Source organism: Heteronotia binoei, unplaced genomic scaffold (assembly GCF_032191835.1).
Source record: "Heteronotia binoei isolate CCM8104 ecotype False Entrance Well unplaced genomic scaffold, APGP_CSIRO_Hbin_v1 ptg000283l, whole genome shotgun sequence".
NCBI classification, from domain to species: domain Eukaryota; kingdom Metazoa; phylum Chordata; class Lepidosauria; order Squamata; family Gekkonidae; genus Heteronotia; species Heteronotia binoei.
The window spans coordinates 28,095-40,714 of NW_026800010.1; the positions used below are offsets into that span (position 1 = coordinate 28,095).

Genomic DNA, 12,620 nt, shown 5'->3' on the forward strand with positions numbered 1-12,620 from the left:
AGGAAAGCTGTTGCCTTCAACAGGGCTTTTTGTAGGGGGGGAAGCAGGAACTCATTTGCATATTATGCCACACACCCTGACAACACCATTGTTTCGTTCAGGGCTTTTTTTTTTTTTTTTAGAGAAAGCCCAGCAGGAACTCATTTGCACATTAGGCCACACTAGGGTTGCCAAGTCCAATTAAAGAAAAATCTGGGTACTTTGGGGGCGGAGCCAGGAGACTTTGGGGGTGGAGCCAGGAACAAGGATGTGACAAGCATAATTGAACTCCAAAGGAGTTCTGGCCATCACATTTAAAGGGACGGCACACCTTTTCAATGCTTTCCTTCCATAGGAAATAATGAAGGATAGGGGCACCATCTTTTGGGGCTCATAGAATTGGACCCCCTGGTCCAATCTTCTTGAAACTTGGGGGGTATTTTGGGGAGAGGCACTAGATATTATACTAAAAATTTGGTGCCTCTACCTCAAAAAATAGCCCCCCCAGAGCCCCCAAAACCCACGGATCAATTCCCTATTATTCCCTATGGGAATCGTTCTCCATAGGGAATAATAGAGTGCCCAGTAGACATTTCCCTCCCCCCCCCACGCTTTCTAAAGCAGGGAATCCCCTCCCCCCTCCCTCTCACACACACAAATACTTACAAGATTGGGGAACTCTACTTGCTGTGAAAACGAAAGGGAAAAAAAAGGGAGGGGCTGTTCTCCGAAGCTCTTCCTGCCCAGCCTTAAAGGAGCCACACATTTTACAAACGGCTCAGGATCTCAACAATATGAAGCCTGCAGGTATGTTCTCCCCCCCCACCCCCCCTTCCCGATTTCTGGGGGGCGGGAGATTAGGCTGCGAACCCAGAAGTCCCCTGCCAGAGCAGAGGGGGTTGGGAAGCCTAGGCCACACCGCTTTCAGCCCCCTCCCTGCCTGCCGGGGGGGGGGGGGGAAGAAAACAAAAACAAACAGAACTCCCCAGAAAACAAAAAGCTTACCTTCTTGCAGGCAGGGCTATAGATATAGCCAGCAGGCGGGCGAAGCGGGAAGGGAAGGGAAGGGAAAGGAAAGGCAGGCCGGAGACTGCTGGGCTGCCGCCCGGCCCAGGCAGCCACCCAGCAGGCGGGAGGGAAGGGAAGGGAAGGGAAAGGCAGGCCCGAGACCGCTGGGCCGCCGCGCGGCCCAGGCAACCATCCAGCAGGCGGGCCGGGGTCTCCTTCCCCGTGGAGAGACCCCCTGCCCGCCCGGAAGCCCCAACAGGAAGCCACGGCTCAGCGCCGCCGCCTCCTTCTCCTCCGAGGCCGCCCCAGCATGCCCCTTGCCGCCCGCGCAGCAGAGGGGCCGGGCGCCGGGCGGAGAAGCGAAGCAGGCCCACGCATGCCGCCTTTGCCCCTGCAGAGAGTGGAGGGGCGGGGCGCAAGTCCGGCCTGCTCCTGCTCCTCCAGCGTTGCTGCTCAGGGTCCTAGAAGGACCCAGATTCGGGACTTTCCACGCTTCTCCGCAGCTGCTCCTCCGAGATGGGCTCAGGAGGAGCAGCTACGGAGAAGAGGCAGCAGCAGCAGCGCAGCCTCCGCCCGCTTCCGCCGGCTCCTCTCGCTGGCTGGCTAAACCGGGACTTATAATGGTCCCGGTATAGCCAGTCCGGGAGCCGGGAATTGGGACCCAAAAGAGGGACATTCCCGGCTGACCGGGACGATCTGGCCACCCTACATCAGCTGCCCTTTCAAGGACAACCTCTGCCAGAGCTATGGCTGACCCAAGGCCATTCCAGCAGGTGCAAGTGGAGGAGTGGGGAATCAAACCTGGTTCTCCCAGATAAGAGTCCACACACTTAACCACTGCACCAAACTGGAGGCATAAGCTTTCTTGCAACAAATGTATAAAGCATAGCATAATTGGTTAAACATATTATACACACATTGGTATGGAAGAAAAAGATGTAAAAACTGCAATCTGAAGACCACAGAATTTCAGAGATATGTTTTTTGAGTGACACTGTTTTGTATCATCTGGTGCAATTACACACAGCAAGATCTCATACATATTATTGTGTAGTTTTACTTTATGCTAATATTAATTATTATAGTACAATTTATCATGGACTTTGAACCACCTTAGAGAATTTTGTTTAAAAGCTAGGTTACAAATATGTTAAGCATGATGATAAAAATAAGTGATGGAAACAAGAAGCTGGAGAAGGGATATAGAAGACGAAAAGTGGAACAGGTGATACCAAGAAAGAAATTGAAGGAAGCAGGAAGAGGAGGAGGAGATGGAGACTGGATTTGTACCCTGTCCTCCACTTGGAGACTCAGAGCAGCTTACAATCTCCTTTCCTTTCCTCTCCCCACAACTGGCACCTGTATGAGGTAGGTGGAGCTTAGAGAGCTATTTCAAGTGTGCTCCTGAGAGAACAGCTCTGAAAGAACTTGTGACTGACTCAAGGTCATACCAACAGGTACATGTGGAGGAGTGGGGAATCAAACCCAGTTCTCCCAGATTACAGTCCATGCTCCTAACCACTACAACACACTAGTAAGGCCAGAGTAAATCATTCCTTTGCTTTGACTTGAGCTTTCCAAGCTGTTACTCCCAAAAACCTTCTATCTAGGAGTGTCTACCTTTTACCATCCCATGATTCAGATTTAGGTCACTGCCAGATAACTTGGCCTCAAAGCAAATGTAAATAGCCATAGGCCAAACAAAGGTGAGCAGAGTTCTCAGTTCCCTACCAAGTGTCTCCATTATGTTCAGGTATTTTCAGGGCAGACCAGGAATACCCTGTCTGAAGAATTTTTTCTCTGCCCCCAGCTTCTCAGAGCTAAAGTAATGAAGACTGGCCACAATTTTAAAGAGTCACCACTATGGTTGTCAATCTCCAAGTAGCTCCTGGCGATCTCCCTGTTACAAATGATCTCCAGGCAACCAATATCAGTTTCTCTGGAGAAAATGGCTGCTGTGAAGGGTGGATTTTATGCCATTAAATCGTGCTGAGGTCCCTCCCCAGACACCATACTCCTCATGCTCCACCCCCAAAATCTCCAGGTATCTCCCAATCCAGAGCTAGAACCTTAGCCATCAAAAATTATTTGAAAGATTTCCATATATAAGCCATCATGATTATGTCAAAAGACTGGGCTCTCAGCCAGCTGCTTAGATAATTAATTCACAATCTGAACATTCTTATTGGGTCCTTTAGGGGAAGGGAAGTGGAAAAGACAGACAACTGGGATAGAAAACAAGTCCAAAATTGAGCTGTGTGAATAGGCTCTCTAATCAACCAGAGCCTGCTCCTCATGTAGAGATGTATTACAGGTCTGCAACTACACTCACCATCCAACCCAAATGAGGAGCTGAAAGTACCCCCCACAGAGGACAAGCCCTAAAACAGGACTGCTCCACCTGTCACTCTGAAGGCTATAATATTTGAAAGCTTACCTGATAGAGTTCTTCTAAATTGTATTTAATTGAAGTACTGTTTTGAATTGCTTCTACAGCTTCCTTCAGTTTTTGCCAGGTTTCATCTGTATAATTTTCAGGCAGTTTAGGTTTGTCTGAAAGATATTTAAAAAAATCAGAATCTTTTGATTGCTGCAAAGAATTGGAAGTCCAAATAGAGAACTTTCAACAGTGACCCCCTAGAATTACTTGCATGTCAAACTCCACCTAGGAACAATTTGTGTTTATGTCTACATGTCTCTAAGAGTGACATTACACACCTGTTTTTACCAAGCAAATATATTGGTACGTATGTATAACTGTGGGTTCTTCCTATTTGCTGGTAAATAAAGAACAAATTATTTCCTGAAGTCACAGATCTCTGTCCAAAAATACCCCTGTCAGATCAGTAACTTCTAGATCGGGGTGGCCATCCTTGCTTAATGTAAGAGCAACATAGAATAAATGTCAGATGTTTGAGAGGCGCAAGTTAAGAAGGAATGAAAATAGATGGGGGGAGGGAAGAGGGAGGGAGAGGTGGAAAGAAAGCAACTTTAAATGCATTCTCCAAGCCACCTGCTGGCTTGGAGAAGCGATTTAAAGAGACAAATGCCTTCTCCAAGCTTGGTGATGGGGTCTTTGAGAGTCACATAATTTGTGTGAAAGAGCCACATGTTTGGCCACCCCTGTTCTAGATTCACCCACAATAAAAGGATACAGAACTCTGTGGGGTTATGCCATTAGCTGTGACTATTCCTTTGCAAGGACTTGGCTGACCTGCGAAACAGGAGAATGTTGTTGTGGGCTACTTTCTAACTCCACCCTCAAAATTGCACAACCTTTCCTGGCTAAATATTTTTTAAAAACACTTTTAAACGTGCAAGGAACTGTCCTCACGAAATGCTACAAGCTCTGGAAACTTCCTTTCTAATGAGGTTCACCAAATTTCAGAATCATATTAGGATGGAAAACATTTTTCTCTTAGTGAACTGTTCAAAGGAAGAAAGTAAAGTTTGCTTTCCTAGTAGGCTATAAATATTTTTATCATTTTCTGACAGTTTTATGAAAGTGTCCACAATGAGTCTTACAGTTACCTATATGAAATTCTAACTACACTTATGGATACACGCAATAGATAAAATGCAGATCTCCAGACATTATGTATTCTCTTCATGTGACCTGTCTAACGTCCAATACAGTTTATAAAACCATACAGTTTATATTGTACCAGGTGGTGTTATGGTTCTGCAGCCACCGATATGGTCCAAAACGAACATGCACACTCATGTAAGTATTCCTATCCTCAAGCACTTCTGCACTTTTCAGTTTTTACCAGAAGCATGCATAAAGGAAGGGCAGAGAAGAGAGACATAAATAAGGCATAAACCCAGAATATACATATGCATGGCCCTATTTAGGCCCAGAAAGTACATGTTAAAAGGAACATGCCCAAATAATGATCAAAGGTAAACAATAAGTTTCTTGGGGATGGGGATAAGAACCAAAAGATTTTTCTACACAATACACAGCAATGTGTTCCCTTGAAAGAGAAACTACCTTCATACCTGTCTTACAAGTGAACATGTACTGCTCTGTGTGGTTTTACCTATCTGTCCCTTATACATGTAGGTACTGGTGTTTGCCACAGAACAGTCTGCAGTACTTTTATATGCCAGGACTCTATTCAAAGATTCAGTTTGTTCAAGAATTTCTATCTTCATACCTAATGTCACCTGGCAGCATGACAGATGGCTCAGCCAGGATTTATTAAGTTTGTCCAGTTCTCATTCTATGCACCTTCGATGCCTGTCCCTATCTGCATATAATCACCTGCGCCAATTCTAGGAATAAGTCCTAGTCCCTTAATCAGTGCCAAACATTAGAGTCAACATTTTCCAATCTAGTCCTTGTCTCACTTCAGAAACTACCACTTTAATATATATAAATATGGGATTTTCTCTAATGGAGGCATAAGTTGTAAAAATTTACCATGTTTTTAATGGAGCTTTGTTGCAGATTATTCTTCTTTCTCCATTATATTCTAACAAGCTGGTGATGTAGGTTAGACATGGACACATATGAAGTTGCCTTATATGGAATCAGACTATCAGTCCATCAAGGTCACTATTGCCTAGTCAGACTGGCAGCATTTTGCCAGTCTCAGGTAGAGGTCTTTTACATCACTACTGTCTGATACTTTTAACTGGAGATGCCAGGGGCTGAACCTGGAGCCTTCTGCGTGCAAAGCAGAGGCTCTTCCATTAAGCCACAGTCCCTTCCCTGAAAGTGACTGGTCCAAGGTCACATAGTGAGCTTTATGGCAGAATACGAATTTGAACATGGGTCAACTCAGAGCTTAGTTCAACACTTACTACACCACACTGGCTTTACCCTGTAATGTCAAAGAAGAACAGGATCTTCCCCCAGCAGATAAGATGAGGTACTCCATTGCAAAAAACCCATCAAACTGTCATCAATTCCCATTATATTGCTCAGGCTAATTGCATATTGTCTTACTATCCTAATACAATTCAAGAAATAAACAATATACAAAATACTGTTTTGGGCTAAACAAAAAAAATTCTGATATGGGATGTCAATTCTCGTATGTGATTACTTGTTTTAAACTGCCCACAGAGCTTTGGTTATGGGTGGTAGAAAAATAAATAAATAATTCGAGGGGAAGCAGAGTTCTACTTATTACTGCTCAAATCCATTTATTTTCACAGGCAGTAGCAGAAGGCTGAACATAACTGTATATAAGATTCTCCAAATGACTGACCATGGGAGTTGCCTCTCTCAAACTTTTCTGAGAAACCATGGGATACATATACATAAGTTATCTCAAGCTTCAATTTATATCTATTTAGAAAAGAGCCAGTTCCAAACACTGCCACTCTTTTAAACGCTTAAGATTCCACTGCACTATAGCGTTCTTGCACTAGCACCACACCAAGAAACTGAACAGAGACATATTTGGAGATGAAGGGGTGGAACTATATAGCAGGAGAAAGTTAACTGTCCTATTAAATTATCTTGGACAAGGTCCAAAATAGGCTGCAATCTACGAAGCAGATGACGGGACACAACATGTCCATTCCCAAGTCAGCTTACAGGCTCAGCAGTTAGAGGGAACAGGTTTAACCCCACATCTGTGGATTTTCTGAGTACTGCCTTTTTTTCCTGTGGGGAAAATAAAGTGCTTCACTGGGACATAGTGAGGACACAATAGGTGACCCAGTTTTTGCTGACACGGGACTTTACAGGAGAGTACTGAATTCTTCCAGAGATTTTTACAACACAGTGGCCATCCCAACCTCACAAAGAGATATCAGAGATAAGAAACAACATCTGTCTGTTACCTTTAAAGTTCTTGATCACTAACTTCTTGGCTGAACCAGGTTTACTGTTGGCAAAACTGGAGACAGTGGAGGAGGCAGCTTTGGTCAGGCCATTTGCGTGATGTCCCACAGCTACTGAGGAAATTAGAAGGCTTTTATTTTTGAGTTGCTGCTGGTGCTGCTGCTGAGAAGAGGCAGCAGGTGATGAAGAGGAAGACTCTTCAGCCATCTTCACATCAAGTCCAATAAAATCCAATGAGTCCTCAAAGCGCAACTTCTTCTGCAGATGATGGTTGGAAGAGGCAACCCCTGAGGAGGTACAGGAGGAAGTAGAAGCGGTGGTGTTGACAGAGGATGTGGAGGAAGAAGAGTGAGTTTTGGAAAGAAGGGAAGAGCAGGAGGAGATGGCGTCCACTTCTTCTCTCTCACTGCTGTTACTAGTACTATTTAATTTTCTCTTCTTGGAGGAGGATGAGGAGGAGCTACTGCTGCTACCATCAGTGGCAGGTCTGACCTCCTGAGCCGCTGCTGCTGAGGGGTTGGGGGAAGAGAAACCTGTGGGAAACATGAACACACAGAGGTGAGCAGGCTGAAGGGCATCAAATCCTGCTGGTGTGACAGACACGCAGAAAGAGACCGAATTGGTAACTGAAGAGCTGTATCTCGCCGGCGGGAACCAAAGCTTGTGCCTCCTTGCCAAGCGGGTCCCCCTCGTTCAGGAGGGAAGTGCTTCTTGTCTGTCCTCCCCCTCTGGTTGGTGTCTTCTCTCAGAGAGTTCTGCCTGCCCCAAGGAAGCAGGCACCTCTCCCCGTTGCCGATTCTGGCAGGCCTCCTTCTCGGCTCTGCCCCCTTCTCCGCTCCAAGAAGCGGGCAGGGTCCCTCTTTCTCACTCTCGTCCCCCTGCCCGAGGCCACCTCTCTCCTGAGGGGGGAGAGGGGAGTCGAGCTCCCTTCTCCTTCTCTCACTTCCCCTCCACTTCCTCCTCCTCTTTCGTTCCCAGGAGAGGGAGGGGGGGAGAGGGAGGCCGGCCTGGGATCGCGGCTTGTTATTGTCAATACTAGGGCTGAGAGGCAGGGAGGCTAAAGATGGCGGTGCATCCGGTCGCTAGGCATGTCGGGAGGCCGCCCCGCCCGGAAGCATTGCCGGGCGCTTCAGATCCGACCTCACGTTCTCCCCTGTGGGACTCAACCAGATGAACGAGGCTGGCCCGGCTCTGGCAGGGAGGTGGTCGGACCTGCTTCTTACGCCTCGGCCTTTTCTCTCATCCCTCCCCCCCGCCTCGGCCTACCGCCCCCCCCCCCCCGCGCTACCTAGCACCGCACCCGCCTTCCTCTGTCCTCTGACCTACCGGAAGTGATCATGTTGCCGGGTGGCTGCTGCTGCTGGCCTCTCGCGCGCCCAGCCATGGGATGGCTGGGCCGTTGGAAAACTCTCGCGCTCCGGCGCTTGAAGCTTCCTTATGGAAAGAGGCGGGGCCACCGCACTTTTCTCCGAGGCAGGAGGGGCTGGTGCGCTGAGCCTTGCTTGGCCCCGTAATGGATTTTTCGGGTGGCCTGTCTTTTTCCCGTGGCACGACGGGGGTTGAGCCCCATCGGATTGCGCCGGGCGGGTTTCCCGGGGTTGGGTGGGGGGGAGTAAAAGCTTGGAGGAAATGGGAGGTTGGCCTCTCTCGAATGCAGCTTCTCTCCCTTGTCTTCTCCCTGCCCATTTCAGGGGCCGGCTTAGGAGGCGTGTTCTCCCCTTTTTTCCCTTGGCCACGAATGGGTTGAGGGAAACGGGGAGGGGAATGCTTTGGTTTGTTTCATTTTGCATCTCAGCATCGCCTTCAGAAATTTGGTGATGTGTGAACCTATGCAGCCTCAAGCGTGCTTAAATTTCCATTAATAGTTAAGCCTAAGCACTGTACTGATTTGCACAAACGTAAGTCTTAGTGAGTTTAATGGAACAACTTTAAAGTTAGGTTCCATAAGTCTGCAGCTTTGATTTACATTTTTTCCTTTATATATCTAAACAACTAATGAAGCAAGGTTCTGCAATAATAAATTGGTTTGATCTATAGTACCTACAATGACAGTTTTCTTTTATGTGCAACAGACTCACAAAGTTACTTGTCTGGGATTTTATTTTTTGTTTACACACATCTGGAATACCTACTCCTGAAGGTTCTGCCAATGCATGTGAAATCTGCATTATTTTGAAACAAGGGTCAGCATCATTTCCAGTTTGATTGCTCATTTTTAAAAAATTATACTACTATAACATTCTCTTTAAAAGGTTGTATGTGTAGTGTGAGACATGGAAGACCTGGATTCAAATCCCCACTAAGCCATGGAAGTTTGCTTGGTGACCTTGAGCTGGTCACACACCCTCAGCCTTTCCCATCTCACAGATTTGTTGTGAGGAGTGACCAAAGTAAGCTGCTTCAGGTCTTCATTGGGGAGAGAGCTGCAGTATAAATGAAAACAATAATAAATAGTTCCCCCCCCCAATTCTTAAATAGTCACTAGATTCTTTTTTGTACTAAGTATTCTGTTTTTTATGACCTATCTAAACATTTTATTCCTCTGAATTTCTGTTGATTAATTGCTGTATTCTTGTGAACTTTGTGTTGAAAAAGCAGCAGTATAATTGTTCGCAGTTACACCCCTCTTACGTCAGTGTTGTGACATACCTTTTATACTAGAGATTATGTTGTTAGGCAAATTCTTTGAAGGATTATAGATTTCTGTTCTGTTTTGCCCTTGTCCTGGTAACTTGGTGAAAATCTTCCACACAAACAGCTTTGCAGAACTAAGGTTTGTAACTTCTTAAGCAGGTGCAGATGACACTTCTTAAGCCAAGTTCGCAGATGACACTAAATTGTTCAGGGTGGTGAGAACCAGAGAGGATTGTGAAGCACTCCAAAGGGATCTGTTGAGGCTGGGTGAGTGGGCATCAACGTGGCAGATGAGGTTCATTATGGCCAAGTGCAAAGTAATGCACATTGGGGCCAAGAATCCCAGCTACAAATACAAGTTGATGGGGTGTGAACTGGCAGAGACTGACCAAGAGAGAGATTTTGGGGTCGTGGTAGATAACTCACTGAAAATGTCAAGACAGTGTGCGATTGCAATAAAAAGGGCCAACGCCATGCTGGGAATTATTAGGAAGGGAATTGAAAACAAATCAGCCAGTATCATAATGCCCCTGTATAAATCGATGGTGCGGTCTTATTTGGAATACTGTACAATTCTGGTCAGCACACCTCAAAAAGGATATTATAGCATTGGAAAAAGTGCAGAAAAGGGCAACTAGAATGATTAAAGGGTTGGGACACTTTCCCTATGAAGAAAGGTTAAAACGCTTGGGGCTCTTTAGCTTGGAGAAATGTCGACTGTGGGATGACATGATAGAAGTTTACAAGATTATGCATGGGATGGAGAAAGTAGAGAAAGAAGTTCTTTTCTCCCTTTCTCACAATACAAGAACTCGTGGGCATTCGATTAAATTGCTGAGCAGTCTGGTTAAAATGGATAAAAGAAAGTACTTCTTCACCCAAAGGGTGATTAACATGTGGAATTGACTGCCACAGGAGGTGGTGGCGGCTACAAGCATAGCCAGCTTCAAGAGGGGGTTAGATAAAAATATGGAGCAGAGGTCCATCAGTGGCTATTAGCCACAGTGTGTGTGTGTATATATATATATATTTGGCCACTGTGTGACACAGCGTGTTGGACTGGATGGGCCATTGGCCTGATCCAACATGGCTTCTCTTATGTTCTTATTGCAAGCTTGAAGAGAACAAGATGTTATGGACTTGTATGAAGTTTCACACTTGAAGTTGGAATTGGTAGGAGCATTATGCATATTGCACTCTGTTTCCTATATGTGTTAGATGGGTAGCTACTTATGTTGGAATAAATGGGGGAAATAAGGGTTCCCCTGTATTTTTTTCCTTTAGGCTGTGCTGAACTGTCTAGGATTTCTAGTTGAATTACCTTCTATCTCTGGGTGGTCCACAGTTTGACCTTCCCTAATATATAAATCACAGAACACGATAACACAACCAGGTTCAAGTAATTACTCCTATTTGAAGAATTCTGTGCATCTCAGAAACTTATTAATATAATATTTTTAAAAATCAAACTGGTCTTGATTTCTGTTTCTTTTGTGTGAATCGAAGACCTTTTTTTGTCCTAAATTCCAAACCTGAAAATCCCAGAAAATTTATAAATTGGGGATTTTGTGTACTGTATCTTTTAAAACAGAAATAAGGATGGGGGTCTGTGGTACCACAATCTGGTAGCATCTTTCCTCAACTGGTATGTGGCATGAAATTCTCAAGCCCAGCACCATGGTGCTATGATGAATGAATGCATCTTCTATATAGCAGCACTTTTAAAACTTCGCTTTATTTATTTACTTGCTTACTTTAAATTTGTATCCCGCTCTCTCCACAAGCAGACTCAGGGCGGCTAAGAACAACTAAAAAGTTACATTTGCTAACAAAAGATTGCATTAAAATTGCTAATAATACAAAACTAAAACAAAATACATCATTATGGTGCTAATCACAACTATGACGGTTCATAACTTCAGTTGGATGATTTGATTTCAATTGATGTCTTAATTAATCTGTCAATTTAACAAATTGATGTTGTGTAATTATCTAAAATTAAAAGGAAATCAAGAAAAGTGCGATATTGCTCATCTGCTGTGGCCCAGTGATAAAGCATCTGCTTCGTATGCAGAAAATCCCAAGTTAAGTGTCTAGCATTTCTAGTTAAAAGGCTGATAGTATGAAAATTCTCTACCTGTGACCCTGCACAACTGTTGTCAATCAGAGTAGACAGTACAGACGTGGACCAATAGTCTACTTCTCAGTTTACGTTCAACTAAGAGTTACTATTCTTCAACAAGAACTTCAAGGGAAGACTCTAACCTGAAATTTCTGGAACTAAGTTTGGCACTTTTAAGACGAACAGTTTTATTCAAGGTATAAGTTTTACTGTGCATGCATGTGTTTTCAGACACAATGAAATGGAAATTCCCAGTCCATGCATATAGGTAAAAGGAGCAGTCCATTAGCACACAGCATAATGAAGATGTTTAACAGATTCAAGGGCCAAGCAGGAGCAACAAGCTTTGTTTATATGGTTACCATTTGGATTTAATTTTGGGAGAAAACAATAAAGGAAATAAATTTGTCAAAATGGAGATTGATGGGCAGATGTATCCTTAATTGTGGAATGCTGAGAATAACTAACTGAGAGTGAGACCCTGCCATTATGCTACCATCCATCAACTCTCAAAAATGGGGGCGACCTTACTGCAGCATCTTCTTTGAAGTGGGTCAGTTGGCTGTGTAGAGCTATCTTTGTCCTCAAACCAGAGAAATACATACCAATCTGCTATTCCAAATTACATTATATTCTACTATTCATTACATTACAATCTATTATTCTTATCTATTATTCCAAATAAGAAAATTCCAAAGACATATGGCCATACATTCTCTTTATTTCTTGTATGGAATAATAGATTAGAATAGTAGCTTGTAATGCAATATAATGAATAGTATAATATAATTTGGGATGTATTTCTCTGTTCTGGGGATGGGAGATAACTCTACACAGCCAATTGCCCCACTTCAAAGAAGATGCTGTAAGGTTGCCTCTATGCTTGAGAGGATACAAATGGAGAGTAATAGCAGGGTCTCAGTTAATTACTCAGCATTCCACAATTGATACATCTACCCAATCGGATTTTGACAAATCTATTTCCTTTACTATGTTTCTTTCCAGAATTAAACAAATGGTAATCATATAAACTAATCTAGTTATTCCTGTTTGGCCCTTGAATCTGTTAAACATCTT

At 44.3% G+C, this 12,620-nt stretch overlaps 1 protein-coding gene across 1 annotated transcript in view; it reads right to left on the bottom strand.

Moving 5' to 3' along the window:
• The window catches only part of LOC132590548 (cullin-4B-like), a gene marked incomplete at its 3' end in the record, with an annotated part of 36,342 nt that extends 28,089 nt beyond the window's left edge, over positions 1–8,253 (bottom strand). Inside the window, exons 1-3 of the mRNA XM_060263472.1 lie at positions 8,114–8,253; positions 6,787–7,320; positions 3,425–3,540 (exon numbers count right to left, since the gene is read on the bottom strand). Of these exons, the coding sequence (XP_060119455.1) occupies positions 3,425–3,540; positions 6,787–7,320; positions 8,114–8,171 (708 nt within the window). The remainder of the gene's footprint in view (positions 1–3,424; positions 3,541–6,786; positions 7,321–8,113) is intronic.
• Positions 8,254–12,620: the final 4,367 nt, after the last annotated feature.